The 19074-nt window shown below is 40.1% G+C and overlaps 1 protein-coding gene across 2 annotated transcripts in view; it reads left to right on the forward strand.

The window, feature by feature from the left end:
* Nucleotides 1-19074, forward strand: part of SCN11A (sodium voltage-gated channel alpha subunit 11) — a 92215-nt gene that overhangs the window by 33632 nt on the left and 39509 nt on the right. Inside the window, exons 12-17 of one of the 2 annotated variants that reach the window (XM_032861164.1) lie at nucleotides 150-323; nucleotides 2282-2411; nucleotides 3424-3662; nucleotides 7185-7370; nucleotides 9499-9867; nucleotides 11735-12124. In XM_032861164.1, the coding sequence (XP_032717055.1) occupies nucleotides 150-323; nucleotides 2282-2411; nucleotides 3424-3662; nucleotides 7185-7370; nucleotides 9499-9867; nucleotides 11735-12124 (1488 nt within the window). The remainder of the gene's footprint in view (nucleotides 1-149; nucleotides 324-2281; nucleotides 2412-3423; nucleotides 3663-7184; nucleotides 7371-9498; nucleotides 9868-11734; nucleotides 12125-19074) is intronic. The other variant, XM_032861165.1, reaches the window with a different exon arrangement.

The raw sequence follows: 19074 nt of genomic DNA on the forward strand, positions 1-19074 counted from the left end.
AGCTAGCATATTCCATGTAGGTGATGAGCAATCTAAATGGTATGATGCTTCCAGAAGAAAAGAGAGAACACTCATGAAGGTCGGGTCATTTGCAGAATTCTTTGGGGAAGTATGATCTATTTATTAATTGCTTTTGTTCACTTTCTAAGGCTCTGGTTGCCATGGGAATTGACAGAAGTTCACTTACTTCCCTTGAAGTGTCATCTTTTTCCCCAAAGAAGAGAAAGCTTTTTGGTAAAAGTAAAAGAAAGTCCTTTTTTTTGAGAGACTCTGGGAAAGACCAGCCTCCAGGATCAGATTCTGAGGAAGATTCCACAAAAAAGGCAAGTCTTAGCCCAGGAATTAATGATACTATAGCACTGTTAGGGGAACAGGTCAAGTTGTCAGTCTAATTGAAAGGACTCCTTCATTCATTTACTCATTTACCCTCTCATCCATTTATCCTCACGTCCATGTGTCTATTCAAATACCCATTTATTTACAAGCATCATTCAAAGTTTTGACAGTGTTTGCTCTCTGCTTGGCATTGGGGTAAGTACTGGGGATACATGAGATGTACGAAACAGACAGCAGAAGACACACTAACAAGGAGGCAGTTACTGTTCAGTGTGATGACTGACATATGATTGCTATGGGAGAACACAGAAGGAGCAGTGTTGTGGTGGGGGTTCCCTCCAAAGGAAGTTCTGAGATGCTAGAGTGCAAGTAGATTATTTGGGAAGTGATCTCAGGAAGCACCAAGAGGAGAGGGAAGAAAGGATACATGGAAGAGAAAGGTGGCCAGTTAAGGTTCATTATCAAGCCAGTTACCACTGAAAGTAGTTGATGTTTAATCTTCATGGAGTGAGGACGCTAGAGTATTTATATGCCAACATTGGTCCATCATTATTTCCAGACTGCTGGGTTCTGGAGATAATCATTTTTGTGGATTTCTGACTTGGCATGCATTGGGGCAGAGGGTGGTCAGGTTGCCAGAGAAAGCCTCAGGTAGGACCCAGGGACAAAGATTCAGCCAACAGCAGCATCTGCTTCCAACGACCAACCCAGAATTGGTGGAAGTGGGAGAAGAAGCATGGATTGGAAGCAGTGTCTGTGCTGAGAGGGTGAATTAATGTTTCATCCTTTGGTAAAAAGTGAATGGAGTGTGTAAACCTGGCGGTTCACAGACCTGTACCCCTGGGGAAAAAAATAGAAAAAAAATATTGTATGTTTATAAAAAATAAAAAAAATTAAAAAAAAAATTTAAAAAAGTGAATGGAGCACCAAAGGTAGAGGGAACAGCACATACAAAGGCCTGGAGGCAAAGGAGAGCTGGAGAACATGATCCAGTGGGACACTTGGGAGTGTATGTGCACATGCGCATGTGTGTATGTGATGAAGCTAGAGGGTGATGGTGAGAAACTGGTGAGAAATGGTGAGAAACTGTAGCAGTAAGATGGGATCATCACAAAAGGCCATGAAGCCAGCTGTTTTGAGGGGTTTTCCTCATTTCACAAAACAATAGACCAAGACCAGACAGCTAATAAGAAGTCTTAAACCAAAAGAGAAATAGCTATAGAAAGACTATAGGTTGCCTTTAAAATAGCTTATCGCAAGGGATAGTTCGCTCTGGGGCCCTGGTTGGTCAGAACTTTGGGGAAATAAATCATTATGAATAGTTTTCTAGGTTTCTGAAGATTTATGTCTTTTCATCTCCAGAAACTTAAGAATTGGAGGTAAGGTGAGAATCAAGCTCCTAGGCACAGCCTGAAAGAGTGCTTGACGTTTAGTATATAGATTTTGTTGTATTTATTTTGGCTGTTCTTTTTAGTTACTGACTGTTTCGAAATCAATTTAGGCAGCCATTCAAGGCACTTCACTATCTGACCCCAATCCACCCTTCCTAACATATCCCCCACTTCTGCCACTCAAAAACATTGTTTCTAAATTCAGCTTTTTATTGATTTTGTGTTCTGAACTGTTATTCATTAGTTTTTGTAAAATTTTGTTTGCTCTTTGTTGACAATGAATAAATCACAGAGAAAGAAAATTTTCTGTCACTGGGACCCTATAAATGTGCATGCATAAGAAATATGAATGTTCAAAATATATTGCACTTATCTACTAAATATGAAATACAAAAACGGAATCTTTAGCGTGCCATGAAATGGAAGCGAGTGGACCTCTATGAGATATGAAGTGTCTTTGAGGCGTGTGGCATTGAAACAAAGTAGCTTGTGAAGTTTTGAGGAGAGGCAGTCCCTTTGCTTTGAAGGTCCACCATGTCTGCCTTCTCTTACAGCCACACATCCTAGAGCAAACCAAACGACTATCCCAGAATCTGTCAGTGGATTACTTCGATGAGCATGGGGATCCCTTCCAAAGACAGAGGGCCCTGAGCGCTGTCAGCATCCTCACCATCACCATGCAGGGTAAGCTCTGCCTTTCCGCCGCAGGGAGAGCTGAACTTCCGTGATGTCCCTCCATTCTCCTTTCCTCCCTCAGAAGCTCTCTGAAGCCTAGTGAACTTCCTGATGAGTCACTTCTTCTGTCTCATTTGAGCATGCAAGCTAAGTGACTCAGAAGAAGTGGGCCCACCCTGAGTTGGCCCTTGGGTAGTGGTGGGAACTGGCTAGCCTTGGGATGGGACTTGGGACCAAGAGTACAGACAGGACCTCCCAATCAGGCCAGGCAGTCACAGGAGGTTGCAATGACAATTATAGTAACCAAAGAAGAGAAGACACAGAAGTGTCCAGTGGGAGACAGTTATATTTGAAGTTAGAGTTAGGAATCTGGCCTGGACAATGGAAGACCATGTAGCTAGGCTGGAACCATCTGATGGACCTCAATCATGGCAGGTAACCAGGATCCCACTAAGGGTTTGGTGATCAAAGGCAGGACTCAAGTCCTTACAAGGATGGGGTCCGATTGATCCTTAGTACTTTTGAGCTTGTCATATCACCTCATTTGGCTTGCATGGGTCCCTGAAATGGTGCCAGGGAAATCAGGGGTCCAGTGGCCTGATGGCTGAACTCAACTAGCTGGAGAGTACTTTTTCTTTCAATATTTCTCCTTCCCTTGAGCCCTGGTAGCTCTGTGCACCTCTGTTACAGCTCTCACCATGTTTTGCCTTGAATGAACATAACTTGATTTTCTATTTCTCTCTATCATGGGTTCGCATCCAGTGTTGGCTTCTATATCTCTATCTAGCAGTGCAGCACAGCTTCCAGATGCTCAATACAAGTATAAAGACTAGATGTACATAGCTATACCACATGGAAGTTGTGTTTGAGAAACCTTTCCAGCTATACCCATCAGCATTCTTCTTGGTTGATCAGGTTCATAGGAGACCCTAGGGACGTGGAGAGAAGAAATGCACTCAGGCCAACAGCAGCCAGATGGATTCAGAGCTAACTACTCAATTGCTCTTTCATTCTTCTCCAGAACAAGAAAAATCACAGGAGCCTTGCCTCCCATGTGGGGAAAACCTGGCATCCAGATATCTTGTATGGAACTGTAGCCCCCAGTGGCTGTGCATTAAGAAGGCCTTGAAAACTGTGATGACTGACCCTTTTACTGAGCTGGCCATCACCATCTGTATCATCATCAACACTATCTTCTTGGCCATGGATCATTACAAAATGGACAAGAGTTTTTCTTCTACATTGCATATAGGGAATTTGGTAACTTTAGGCTTTTTAAAAGATAAAAATATTTCAAACTGTGAATTATAATTCTTTCAAAGTCTAAACCTGTCGTGAGTGGCCGAACCTAGCCTAGGTCTTTGGTCCCCTTAAGTAGAGTAAAGGGAAAAGACGACTATTAGGATTTTGTTTTTACCCAGTTCAATAATTTACCATGGGGCCTGTGTTGACCCTCTGGTATGCCTTAGCATCTCCTTAGTCATCCTGTGGGAACCCAGAAGCCAGCAGACATGTTAAAAGTTCAGCCATTTGGGATAATCAAGAAAATGTTAACCATATCCAGAGACCTTGGTAATGTGTCCCATGGTCCCCGGTGATATGGATGACACCATTTGTCACAAAATAATGTGACTACCAATACTAGGTGTTATTCCCCCTAGAAAGGCGGGTCAGGGCCTGGCAGCTGTGGGAGGCATACTTTCCCAGGAGGAGTTGTACAGAGCTTATGGGGTAGTAGGGGAGCCTCTAGACTTTAGCCTGCTTCAACAGGTTTCTCATTGGATGCATCTAGTCCCAGTTAAACTAAGAAAACTAAGATAGGAGAGCAGAACCCCCCATGAACTATTCAATTTATTGTTTGTGGAGAAGGCATTCTCTCCTTCCCCCTGAGGATTAACTAATCCCAAATATCAGAAATAACAAATAATTATCCACTGAATGTTCTACCTTAATTAGCTAATGAGTTAATCTTACCAGACATCTAACCATTTATTCTTGAAGTTTTATTTTATTTTTCCAACTTAAGAAGCAATACATGCTTTTTTAAATTAAAAAAAAAGGAAAGTACAAATAAGGGAAATACAAAGAAGAAACTTATTTCCTATGGTCCTATTAGCAAAGATTATCATTTTTAGTATTGCAGAGGATTTCTAGTCAATATGTAGGCATGTATTTTTTAATTAATTATTTTACACTGATCAGAACCCACTGTACCTATTGAATCAGAAGCTGGTCCACAGAGCTGCTTCTGTGCATCACGTTGAGGTTACCTCCTCAGTTCTGTGTCCCTCTCAGGAGAAGCAGGGATACAGCAGGACCATAGTGCATGGCTAGAGTGGTTCTCTGTACAGAAAGTGTGCATTTAAGTTTCTTTCCCCAAACTGCCCTTGAGAAGAAGTGCTCTGTAGGTGTGTGTGGGTCAGATTAGATTTCATGTTGCACGACAAACCTAACACGCATGGTACCTTTGAACAGGCTGGTATTTTCTGGGCTGAAGGCCAGGGTATTCAGCTCTCTCTGGGTGATGTATCCCAGAAATGCGTTGACAGTGTTATTTCACTTGGAGACAGAAAGCTGTGCCTGCAGGTTCCTGCCTCAGCAGAGTCAGCAGACCTATGTTTCAGCACTTCCTGGTAGATGGATTTATTAGCTAAATTCCAGAGAATACCCAAAGTACCCAGAATCTTGCCCCTAGGCAGGGCTTCCTAGTTTGCAAAAGTGGTCTGTCCATCCCTTCATTTGCTGATCCAGCTGTGGAAAGTGACACAGCCAACCTTTCAGATTTCCCACTGACTAGGTATTCTGGGTGTTGAGATGAAGCTGCATTTTGCAGTCAGAAGCTGGATAATTAAGTGACATTCTTCTTCACTCTCCCCAGAAATGGTACAGAAGGAGGCACAGAGATATTGTTGATGTCTGAGTTCACAGGCAGCAGCTGTGCTTCAAGCCCTGAAAACTGATGAGAAACAGGCAGAACTGGCCTTGTAGCCTGTGCTTCCGTTCCATGTGCCCCATTCCCTAAACTAACACAATATGTTGGGGAGCCTGGGTGGCTCAGTTGGTTAAGTGGCTGTGTTCAGCTCAGGTCGTGATCCCAGCGTCCTGGGATCGAGCCCCACATTGTGCTTCTTCCTCCCTCTCTCCCCCTCCTCCAGCTCATTCTATCTCTCACTCTCTCTCTTAAATAAATAAGTAAAATCTTAAAAAAAAAAAAAAGACAACACACAATACAAAGGTGGTAGCCACCTCATCTTCTGTACCCCCATAGCAGTATGCAGTGGTGGAGGGAGGTTTTGGAGCCTTGAGTTCCCAAGAACACATCCCTCCCTCCTCTGACAGGTGGACCAGGGTTCAACTGGCCTGTGCGGTTCTGTGGGACTGGACTTGGAAATGGACTCTCTAAGCTTTGGTATTGCTTAAATCAGAGGAGTACACTGTAGGGCTAGACCCCTAAAGCTTGAAGGAGACAGGAGAGAGAGGAGTAGCTCAAAAAGGGACAGGGATCTGTCCAGCACAATTAACTATAATAACACTGCATGATTTTAGGCACTGGTTGTGGCTCTGAGCAGAAGCAGATAGCGATATTTAAAGGGGAAAAAAAAAGATAGATACAAGCTTAGGGTTTTCTTTGCCACCTTGACTTCTTTTCTCTTTGTCTATCTTGGATTTGTCTTTGCCTATCCTTTTTTAACTTGTGTCACTTTATTTTAGGGATTTTTAAAATAAATAGTAAGTCACCAAATTATTTATAAAAACAGATCATCTGTTACTTTTAATAAGGAGATTTTTTTTTCATTATGGAGACTTAAAAATCATTTCTGAGTTATTTTTCTTTTCCAGGACTGTGGAGGACAGCCTTATTATTGACAACCTTTTTACTATTACCTTATTATTTTCATACTATTGTTTTCTCATATCTATTTAGTTGTGTCTATGTCAGAATGTGATATTTGCTATGAAGAAATGCTTTGTTTTATCTTCTACAAAGATGTAGATGATAGATTTAGTTTTGAATTTAGCTACCACTAATTGAACATTGTGCAATGTTTTTAAGCCTGTATTTATCGAATTTTCAAAGACAAAAACAAAAACACTTATTTGTGCCCATGGAAATCACATAGTTTAACACTTTCTTAACTCTTGCCCTTCCTTTTAATGCTTTGGCATTTTGTTCTGGAATAATAAATCCTGCATTCTGTGGGTGAATAATAGGACTTAGGATTATATCCTAACTCACTAACCCTCCTTTCAGCCATAACCAAGATATTTATCCCAAGATATTCATCATATAGGGTAAGCCTATATATTGAGTTGCTTAATGATGTTTTCCTGTTCCTAGCAGTGTTTTTCAGTTCTTTGCTCTGGGCCCCTTTTAATTTTTTTTTTTTTCTGATCAGTGTTGAGATTGAGTGATTCTGCTTTATAGAGGATATTTATCATCAGTTTTCAGAGCTGTTATGTATCCTGCCCCTCCCCTCATTTGGGAGGTTTTATTGGCATTTTAAAGGAACTTTGAGGGGGAATTGCTTGACACTTTCTATCACCCTGCCCTCTATCAAAATCCAATTGTGCCTTGGGAAATAATATTTTATTCTCCACCCTGATGTCTGTGAGCTTGGTAATATAGTAATGGGCACTTTGGTGGGGAGGGATGAGATGAGCAAAGTAAATAAAAATGCGTTTTGTTTTTTTGTGATCTCTGCAGTTCCCTTGGACCATTCTGAGAAGTGTATCTTCAAGGAGAGATAGTTTCCTTTTCTCATTCTTCGTATCTCACCGTAGGTTTTCGCTGGCGTTTTCATGGCAGAAATGTGCCTAAAAATTATTGCGCTTGACCCCTACAACTACTTTCGCCGGGGCTGGAACATTTTTGACAGCATTGTTGCTCTTCTGAGTTTTGCAGATGTGATGAACAGTATAGTTTTAGGAAAAAAAAAAAATCTGCTGTTTCTCCGTCCCTTAAGAGTGGTAAGGCACTTACTATTTCGTTTTACTGACTATGTTAGCTGCCAGAATTGACAAGAGTCTTGACTAAGTTCAGTGGCTATTTTGCATTAAACTTGAACTCATCCTACCTTAACCAGAGAATCAGAACTGAGCTCCTCCTCCCTCCCAGGTTTGCATACTCCTGGAGAGTCCCAGGAGGTCTCCTTCCAGCTGAACCCCTGCCTCCCCCACCCCACGATGACTCCTTAGGCAACCTGATGTGACATGGTGTGTTCTGGTAATTAAGATTCTGCTCCTTGCTCAGCGTAGCCCCCTCCCATGATCTCTTTCCCACCACTCATACCTGAGCTCTGAGCCAGGCACCCTCATATCTGGGCTTACCAAGGGGGCATAGACTACAGAGTCCAGGAGGGGGCTGGGCGCTGCTGGCAGAAGCTGTCTCAGTAGTTTCCTCCTGACTGCTTCCAGTGTCATTCCTGTCCTGTGGTCTTTGTACTCCATCTGCTGACCATGGACCCATTTTGGTGACCTTTGCAGATGCACTTGAGAGGAGCTGAGCTAAGGAGCACTCATGAGACAAGACAGGGCCAGAAATGAGGCAAAGTAGAGTGTGTGACAGACCCTGTGAGAGGCATAGATAGAAAACTACAGGGAAACCACACCTGATAGGGGAATCGGGGAGCCATAAAAGGAGACCCTTGGTCCTCTTTCAGAGATTTACTTTTTCTTTTGGCAGGGATAAGCCTACAGAGTAAGGCATTTGTTTCAGTTACCTAGGCATACATTTTATACTTGGGATATGTTAGGCGCTCATACTGCTCAAAGTCAGAAATTATTAACTTGCTCTCCTAGAGTTTCACTGGCATTCAGGTGAGCAAAATTACATTTGCTTTACAATTGTTTAGGCTTATTACAGCCATGCTCTCAGGGGAGGAACTGTACAGTATTGTCTGTGTATTACAGAAGCATGGTTTCTCCCTGAGGCGCCCCAAGTTCCCTTCTGAGGACACAGTGCTATTCCTTCTCTTGGGTCTTAAGTCTTACTGACCTGCAGTATTTCCCCCAAATAGTTGATACTTAACAGGGTTGTACTTTGGAGTGAAACCACTGGTTTATGTTGGAAGTTAATATAAGAAATAAGCTATGAAACTGGTTGTTGTGTTGTCTCCCATAGGGTCTGTAAAATTCCATGGGAAAAAACTTCTGAAAAAAGTGTGTGTGTTTTGAGTAGCTGATTGCTTTTTCTCTCTTGGATATAAAGTACTGTATTCCTCCTGTGATTGTTAGAAAGTTTAGATTCAAATTTGTGACCTGACTTATATGATACAGGAGTTAGCAATTTTTTCTGTAATAGGTCAGATGGTAAATATTTTCAGTCTTACAAGCTGTATGGTCTCTGTTGAAAGCACTCAACTCTGCTGTTGTAGCACAGAAGTAGCCATAGACATTTGAGAATGAATGAGTGTGGCTGTGTTGCAATAGAACTTTATTTACAGATGCAAAAATTTGAACGTCATACTATTTTCATATGTGATGAAATACCCTTCTTTTGATTATTTTCCAACCATTTTTAAAAATTTAATTTAATTTTATTTTTTTCAGTGTTTCAAAATTCATTGTTTATGCACCACACCCAGTTCTCCATGCAGTACATGCCCTCCTTCACCACCAGGTTCACCCTACCCTCACCCCCCCCCAAAACCTTCAGTTTGTTAGGCCACACAAAAATAGGCAATGAGCTGGATTTGGCCCTTGGGCTATAGTTTTTGACCCTTGATATGTTATACAGGATTCCAAAACATTAACTTCATGCAATAAACATGTATGCTTAATTCTATCTTCATGACTCCAAAGTCTTTATCAATTAACAAAAATTAGAACAAAAAATTTCCATTTTCAAAACAAAAAGTTTTGCCTCTCATGGTGTCTGTCACACACTCTACTTTGCCTCATTTCTGGCCCTGTCTAGGTATTATCATGGGCCAAGGAGTGGATGACTATGTTTAGGATGGTTTTGACTTTGAAAAGATTTTTGAAAGTCATAAATGCTATGGTTTGGGAGCATGTCATTTGCTATATAGCTTAGCAGATGGAATTTGTCTTTAACTGGCTTTTCTTCTTCTTTTGCTTATTGTCTGTTTTTTTACAGCTGAGGGTCTTCAAGTTAGCCAAATCCTGGCCAACTTTAAACACACTGATAAAGATAATTGGCCATTCCGTTGGAGCCCTGGGAAACCTCACTGTGGTCCTGGCTATTGTGGTCTTTATTTTCTCAGTGGTTGGCATGCAGGTTTTTGGCTCTAAATTCAGTTCTGTAAAGAGCAATAAAACATCCTGTGGCCCTACAGTCCCATGTTTACGACGCTGGCACATGGGGGATTTCTACCATTCCTTTCTGGTGGTGTTCCGCATCCTCTGTGGGGAATGGATTGAAAACATGTGGGAATGTATGCAAGCAACAAATCAAACACTGTGCGTTGTCGTCTTTCTATTGATCATGGTGATAGGAAAACTTGTGGTGAGTGTCTTAGATTTTTTTTTTAACATATGGATTACACAAATGTATTAGCTTCTTTTGCAATACTTTACTTACTTTACTTACTGGTAATTATTATTCTAAATATGATATTGCACATTTAATGTTTTATAATATTAAAATCTGCATTTAAATTTGACTCGAGGAAATTCTAAAAAGCATGAAACAAAACCTTCTTTTCACATACTTCTCATATTGACTGATACCCCAATATCTGTTTTATACCAGATGATTATTCTAAGATAATTGTATTCTCTTTGTGAATGAATAGCTGAGGTAGGAGTTTGTGACTTAATTTGATCAATAAGTTGTAAAGGGATATCTAGTGAGAAAGTTTGCTTGTTCTTAAAAAAAAAAAAAAAGAAGGGATGAGCTAAAAAAAATGGTCCTTTTACTTTCTCCGGACCTTTTTAGGACTATGATTCCTGTAGAACTGCAAACATAACGCAAGCATGAGAAGAAATACCCCAAGATAAAGCCAGCTGAGGAAGGTAGAGGGAAAAGGGGAAGAGACCAAACTTCGTGTCATAATTGGTCCTTCTGTTTTATTTTCAAACTTCTTTTTTTTTTTTTTTTTAAAGATTTTATTTATTTATTTATTTGACAGACAGAAATCACAAGTAGACAGAGAGGCAGACAGAGAGAGAGAGGAGGAAGCAGGCTTCCCGCTGAGCAGAGAGCCCGATGCGGGGCTCGATCCCAGGACCCTGAGATCATGACCTGAGCTGAAGGCAGAGGCTTTAACCCACTGAGCCACCCAGGCGCCCCTATTTTCAAACTTCTTAAGTTACATTTTCTTCTTGTGTAAGTTGCTTGAGTCTGTCACTTGCAGCTGGAAACAGATCTTATTAGCTAATTGGGTACCCAGTAAGGGTATGCAAAGACAGAAGACACACAGGATACCTGAGCACAAGGTCTTCAGAATCAAGTTGGTGCTCTCATGCAGATATACTGAACCATCCACATGCACACAGTGGCTTTATCTTATGTGACTGACCAGCAATGTTAGATAGACAGTAAGTGGTACAAAAGATCAGAAGAGCAGAATATCAGAATATGACCAATGGGAGTGGGAAGAAAGTGTTAACAAAGGATACGTGGAAGATAGAGTACCTGAGAAGGGAGCTAAAGAGGCAAGGAGCACTTGGCAAACAGAAAAGCTTGAGCCAAGGTCTGCAGCTGGAAATCTTGTGGTGAAGCTGTGGGAAACTAGACCCATTCACACTCATAAGACACTTCTCCCTGAAGGCTGTATATTTTTGAGCCAGTGACAGCCACAAACAAAGGAATTTGTGGAGGTAAAGATGATGAATTGGAGGGTGTGTCAATGTAGGCAAAAAAATCCAAGTAGGTAGCTGATGAGATGATCTGAATTTAAAGTGATCCTTGCTTCAACAGAAGAGTTGCAGATTTGATCCAGACCCCTCCAGTTCAGCTCCAATACTTTGTTGTGGTTTGGGAAACAGGAGCTAAGGATCCTGCACAAAGCACATCATCTCTCAAGCTGTGCCAGCAGGGGTGGACCCCATGACAGTATTAGGCATCAGACCCATAGCCCATTCCAGCAAAGCCAAGCTCACTATTTGACTGTTGCTTGTATGTGGACAAACTGGTCTTGGCTGTTGGCACCCTTTCACTTCAAATTTTCTTTCATCTTATCTTCCTGTCTTCCCCAATCTTGTCTCCTTTTATTCATTTTATAGGTGAATTTTCTCAAGAGACAGAGGACATAGCATCTCATTTGACTTAGTTTTGGGTCTTGGTGGAAAAGTTGTTCTGGAAACCTACTCTATCTTTCCTTTTGCTATAATTCCCATTCAACTTATGTGTCCCCCTCTCCCCACCCCAGGTACTCAACCTCTTTATTGCCTTGCTGCTCAATTCCTTCAGTAATGAGGAGAGAGATGGAAACTTGGATGGAGAGTCCAAAAAAACCAAAGTCCAGATAGCCCTGGCTCGGTTCCGCCGGGCTTTTTGCTTTGTAATACACACTCTTCAGCATTTTTGTCACAAGTGGTGCAGGAGTCAAAACTTGCCAAGGCAAAAAGAGGTGACAGGGGGCCCTGCTGCCAAAAGCAAAGACATCATTCCACTGGTCACAGAGATGAAAAAGAGCCCAGAGAGGAGGGAGGAGTATGATCGGACTTGGTTGGCCCCACTTGCAGAGGAAGAGGATGGTTCTGAGTCTCCTGGTGAAAATAATGCACAGCGTGTCACACAACTTGAGGCTGAAAAACAGGTATGAAGGTTCATATACAGACGTGGAGGTCATACAAACCTAGAGCTGCCATGAGACACTGGTTGCCTGCCCTGTTCTGAGCACCATGCAGGAAGGGTATAAAATGTGGAGGCTGCCCTTTAGTACTCACTCACTTAGAACCCAATGCTGGTTCTAATCATGGTTTTGCACATATGGAGGTGGGAGATGGCAGAGAAGTTCAGAGGGGAGCCAGATCAGAGTAGGCTGGGGCAACGGGAACCAAGTGACTTTGTTTGAGCCCTACAAGAAGTATGAAGTTTAGATTAACTGAAAGGTGAGGAAAATGAACTGAACAGCATAGAAAAGGAGACAGTGGTGGGAACAAGCTCAGCCTCTGAAGGGACCAGTGGTTGAGGAATGGTGGCAGATGAGGGCTGTCAGGGAGTGGAGGTATGATAGATACCCCAATAAATAACTACAGACTTCATTCTGGATGCAGCACAGCTGTCTGTATAGTCCTGAGTTTTCCACAATGGTTGTAACATATTGCATAGCCTGGCAGTAATTTTAATCATTCTAATGGGTTTGTGGTGGTGCCTTGTAGTTTCAGGTTTTTTTTTTTTTTAAGAATTTATTTATTTGACACAGAGAGAGAGGTTGCAAGTAGGCAGGCAGAGAGAGAGAGAGGGAAGCAGGCTCCCTGCTGAGCAGAGAGCCTGGAGAAGGTCTTGATCCCAGGACTCTGAGATTATGACCTGAGCTAAAGGCAGAGGCTTAACCCACTGAGCCACCCAGGTGCCCCGTGGTTTCAAGTTTTATTTCACTGAAAAATAATGATGTTGCCTAATATATCTTCCTTGTTAAAGTGTCTATTGTCCATTTTTGCTGAGGGATTTCTTATGATTGAGGTGTAAGAGTTTATTACATATTTTGATACAAGTCCTTTGGTATGTGCACCACACATATTTTCTAACTGTGGCTTGTCTTTTACTTTCTTCATGCTATCTTAATGAGCAGAAATTTTTAATTTTGGTGAAGTATAATTTATCAGTATTATTCCTTTGAGAATTTAATAGGTTCACCTCTCAGGATCAAGTCTGTGATCCATATCAATTTAATTCAATGAGCTGTATCATTTTTTCCCTGTATATATAGCTAAATGATTCTAGTATTATATATTGAAAAGATTGTTCTTATGCCACTGAATCACTTGGTATCCTTGTCAGAATCAAATTGGCTATATCTATATTAATCTCTATCTGTTTGTCTATCTATTTATCTACCTATCTGTCTCAGAACTTCTTCTGGATTCTTAATTTGTTTCATTAATCTATCCATCTGTTTTATACCAGTACTGCCCTATCTTGATTACTGTAGCTTTATAATAGTTTTGAAAGCACGTTGTAAGATTTTGTTCTTTATCAAATTTGTTTTAGCAATTGTAGGGCCTTTACGTTTCCTTAGGCATTTTAGAATTCAGTGTGTTACCTTTCCATAAAAAAAGATTGTTAGGATTCTGTTTGGTGTTGCACTAACTATTTTGTAAATTATTGGTATCTTCACAACATCAAGTCTTCTGATTCATGAACACAGCTTTTTTCTACCTATTTAGGTCTTCTTTAATTTTTCTTAGGCATGTTTTCTAGTTTTCAGTGTATGAGTCTTGACATATTTGGTTATATTTATCCCTAAGAAGTTAATGTTTTTATGATATTGTATAAGTAATTTTTAAATTTTCAGTTTCCAAGTGTTCATTATTAGTATATTGAAATGAATGTATTTTGACTTTGTATCCTGCAATGTTGGTAAACTGACTTATTAATTACAATAGCTTTTTTGTAGATTCCTTAGAATTTTCTACACATGTAATTATTTCATCTGTAAATAAAAACAGTTGTTTTTTTTTAATTTGTATGGGTTTTTTTTTCTTGCCTTATTACATTGGTTAGGACCTTTCATATAATGTTGAATAGGAATCATGAGAGTGTACTCCTTGCCTTACTCCTGATCTTAGGGAGAAACATAAAGCCTTTCCCCATTAAGTAAGAACTTAGTTGAGGAAATTCCCTTTATTCCCAGTTTGCTAGGAGTTTTTATTTCTCTTCTAAATTATGAATATATATTGATTTTTCTGAAATGTATCTCCTAAATTTATTGGGATAGTCATATCATTTATTTTGAATGTTCAATCATTTATGCATTCCTTGGATTATCCTTATTCAGTCGTGGTATATTATCCTTTTATATATATTTGGATCCAACTTGCTAATATTTCATTAAAGATTTTGCATTGCATAGGTTTTTCCCTTTTAATGTGTCTGCCTTATTTTGGTATCAGGTTAATATGGGCCTCATTAAATGAGTCTAGAGATCCTTCTTTTCTATTTCTATTATCTTTACCCTTAGCTTTATGATATAATTGGTATATAACATTGTATAAGTTTAAGGTATACAACAAGTTGATTTGATATATTTATATATTACAGTATGATTACCACCATAGCATTTGCTAACACCTCCAGCATGTCACATAATTATTTCTTTATTGTGGTAAGAATATTTAAGTTTTACTCTCTTACAACTTTCAACCATATAACACAATATTATTAACTATAATCACAATGCTATACATTATATCCTATGAACTTACTCATCTTCTTACTGTAAGTTTGTACTTTTTGACCAATATCTCCCTACTTGCCCCAACCCCCAGCCCCTGTTAACTTCCATTCTAGTTTCTGTCTCTGTAAATTTGGCTTTTTCAGATTTCACACATAAGTGATATCACACTGTATTTGTCTTCCGCTGAGTTGTTTCACTTGAACACAATGTCCTCAGGGTCTATCCCTCTATCCTTCTGGTATTCCCATTACATGTATGTTTCACCTGTGTAGTTGCCCCATAGGTCTTGAGTATTCTATTCTGGTTTTTTTTTTTTAATTCCATACTTTTTTTCTTTAAAAAATAAGTTTGACAGAGAGAGACACAGTGAGAGAGGGAACACAAGCAGGGGGAGTAGAAGAGGGAGAAGCAGGCTTCCCGCTGAGCAGGGAACCTGATGCAGGGCTCAATCCCAGGAACCTGGTGGGATCATGACTTGAACTGAAGGTAGACGCTTAATGGACTGAGCCACCCAGGCACCCCTTTTCCATACTTTTTTCTCTGGTTTTCAGTTTTGGAGGTTTCTATTGAGAGAGCCTCAAGCAGAGATTCTTTCCTGTCTACTAATAAGTCCATCAATGTCACTCTTCATTTCTGTTACAATGTGTTAGATCTCTAGCATTTTTTTGTCATTGCTTAGAATTTCTATCTCTCTGCATGCATTGCCTGTGTGTTCTTGCATGATGTCTACTTTATCCATTAGAGCCATGAATATTTTAATCATAGTTATTTTAAATTACTGATTTGACATTTTCAACAACTTTACCATATTGAATGTGGTTCTGATGCTTGCTCTGTCTCTTCAAACTATATTTTTGCATTTCAGTATGTTTTCTGATTTTTTTTCTTTAGAGTCAGACATGATGTACTGGGTAGATGGAAATGCTCTAAATAGGTCTTTATTAATGTGTTGGTGAAGTGTGAGGAGAATGAAGTAGCTCTATGGTTCCTATGAGTAGGTCTCAGGCTTTTAATGAGCCTGTGCTTCCGGACTGTGAACAGTGCTTGTCAGTATGGCTAGTGTGAGCTGGACTTGGAGATCTACCTCCCTCCAGTGGGAAATCTAGACCTGGCCAGAATTGGGTATCTCCCACACCACAGGTCAGTCAGGTCCTGATAAAACCCTAACAGGTCTGATAGCCATTTGTATGTCTTCATTGGAGGAGTGTCTGTTCATATCTTCTGCCCATTTTTTTATATGATTGTCTGTTTTGTGTGTGTTGAGTTTGAGGAGTTCTTTATAGATCCTGGATATCAATCTTTTGTCTGTACTGTCATTTGCAAATATCTTTTCCCATTCCGTGGGTTGCCTCTTTGTTTTCTTGACTGTTTCCTTTGCTGTGCAGAAGCTTTTGATTTTGATGAAGTCCCAAAAGTTTATTTTAGCTTTTGTTTCCTTTGCCTTTGGAGACATATCTTGAAAGAAGTTGCTGTGGTTGATATCGAAGAGATTACTGCCTATGTTCTCCTCTAGGATTCTGATGGATTCCAGTCTCACGTTGAGGTCTTTTATCCATTTTGAGTTTATTTTTGTGTATGGTGTAAGAGAATGGTCGAGTTTCATTCTTTTACATATAGCTGCCCAGGTTTCCCAGCACCATTTATTGAAGAGACTGTCTTTTTTCCACTGTATATTTTTTCCTGTTTTGTCGAAGATTAGCTGACCATAGAGTTGAGGGTCCATATCTGGGCTCTCTACTCTGTTCCCCTAGTCTATGTGTCTGTTTTTATGCCAGTACCATGCTGTCTTGGTGATCACAGCTTTGTAGGAAAGCTTGAAATCAGGTAACGTGATGTCCCCAGTTTTATTTTTGTTTTTCAACATTTCCTTAGCGATTCGGGGTCTCTTCTGGTTCCATACAAATTTTTGGATTATTTGCTCCAGCTCTTTGAAGAATACCGGTGGAATTTTGATTGGGATGGCATTAAAAATATAGATTGCTCTAGGCAGTATAGACATTTTAACAATGTTTATTCTTCCGATCCAAGAGCATGGAATGGTCTTCCATCTTTTTGTGTCTTCTTCAATTTCTTTCATGAGTGTTCTGTAGTTCCTCGAGTACAGATCCTTTACCTCTTTGGTTAGGTTTATTCCCAGGTATCTTATGGTTCTTGGTGCTATAGTAAATGGAATTGATTCTCTAATTTCCCTTTCTGTATTTTCATTGTTAGTGTATAAGAAAGCCACTGATTTCTGTACATTGACTTTGTATCCTGCCACGTTACTGAATTGCTGTATGAGTTCTAGTAGTTTGGGGGTGGAGTCTTTGGGTTTTCCATATAAAGAATCATGTCATCTTCGAAGAGAGAGAGTTTGACTTCTTCATTGCCAATTTGGATACCTTTTATTTCTCTTTGTTGTCTGATTGCTGTTGCTAGGACTTCTAATACTATGTTGAACAAGAGTGGTGAGAGTGGGCATCCTTGTCGTGTTCCTGATCTCAACGGGAAGGCTGCAAGCTTTTTCCCATTGAGGATGATATTTGCTGTGGGTTTTTCATAGATAGATTTGATGAAGTTCAGGAATGTTCCCTCTATCCCTATACCTTGAAGCGTTTTAATCAGGAACGGATGCTGGATTTTGTCAAATGCTTTTTCTCCAGTGAAGACATACAAATGGCTATCAGACACATGAAAAAATGTTCATCATCACTAGCCATCAGGGAGATTCAAATTAAAACCTCATTGAGATAACACCTTACACCAGTTAGAAAGGCCAAAATTAGCAAGACAGGAAACAACATGTGTTGGAGGGGATGTGGAGAAAGGGGAACCCTCTTACACTGTTGGTGGGAATGCAAGTTGGTGCAGCCTCTTTGGAGAACAGTGTGGAGATTCCTCAGGAAATTAAAAATAGAACTTCCCTATGACCCTGCAATTGCACTACTGGGTATTTACCCCAAAGATACAGATGTAGTGAAAAGAAGGGCATCTGTACCCCAATGTTTATAGCAGCAATGGCCACGGTCGCCAAACTGTGGAAAGAACCAAGATGCCCTTCAACGGATGAATGGATAAGGAAGATGTGGTCCATATACACGATGGAGTATTATGCCTCCATCAGAAAGGATGAATACCCAACTTTTGTAGCAACATGGACAGGACTGGAAGAGATTATGCTGAGTGAAATAAGTCAAGCAGAGAGAGTCAATTATCATATGGTTTCACTTATTTGGGGAGCATAACAAATAGCATGGAGGACATGGGGAGTTAGGAGAAGGGAGTTGGGGGAAATTGGAAGGGGAGATGAATAATGAGAGACTATGGACTCTGAAAAACAATCTGAAGGGTTTGAAGAGGTGGGGGGGTGGGAGGTTGGGGAAACCAGGTGGTAGGTATTAGAGAGGGCACGGATTGCATGGAGCATTGGGTGTGGCACAAAAACAATGAATACTGTTATGCTGAAAATAAATTAAAAAATGATTAAAAAAATAATAATAATAAAAAGAAAACTACCAAAAAAAATGAGAATGGTGGTAGAGAAGAATGCCATGGCTAGTTGTGAAAATACAGTAAGAATGTAAGAGAACTAACTAAAAAATCTTAATTAAAATGCTTTGTGTTAAATGATCTCAAAGGAAAAAATTTATCCCAATTCATTACTGACTTATAGGTCAGCTGCTTGATGCAAATGTCAAATGAAATAATGTGCTGAAGAGTATGATACACAGGATGAGATTATTCAAATTCAAAAATTCTTGGAAAGGCGGTTTATGTTATAATTAGACTAGTGAAAATGTTTGATCTATTATCATTTGATTGTCCTTAAAATAAAAAAGCCAAATGAATTTTGAATAAGTGGAAAGATTTATTATGCATTATTCTGAATTTAAAATGTGATTTGACTCATATAAAACACATATATTTGATAAATAAATACATAGATATATTAAAAAAAAAAAAAACCCTAACAGGTTAGGCTCTGGTTAATTAGTTTCTCTTGAGGGAAGGTCTTGTGAAGAACAGAATGCATGTGCATGTTTCAAAATGGTTCCTTTTATTCTCCCCCAGCTGGAAGAAACTGGGGATTTTCCTGCCATACTCACTGTGAGAACCTGGTAGAGCTCCAAGAAGTAAAACTCAAAAAACTGTGGGGGCCCCTGTTGAGTCGGTTCCCCCCAGCCTGGGGGGTACCCTTGGGGCGGCCCTTTTATCTCTTAGACTTGTCCACACTGGGCGTCCAGGAGTTTGTCAATTATAGTTCAGGTTTCCTTACTCTGGAATTGGTTCCCATGGAGCTTTTTGCTCCTGGGTTTCTGCTTTGCTAAACTGTAGTTCTCAGTATTAGCCTGTCTTCCTCTCCAATTTGGGGGGGAAGCAGTTTGCCC

The sequence above is a fragment of the Lontra canadensis genome, unplaced genomic scaffold, assembly GCF_010015895.1.
Source record: "Lontra canadensis isolate GAN:19392208 unplaced genomic scaffold, GSC_riverotter_1.0 scaffold20, whole genome shotgun sequence".
NCBI classification, from domain to species: Eukaryota; Metazoa; Chordata; class Mammalia; order Carnivora; family Mustelidae; genus Lontra; species Lontra canadensis.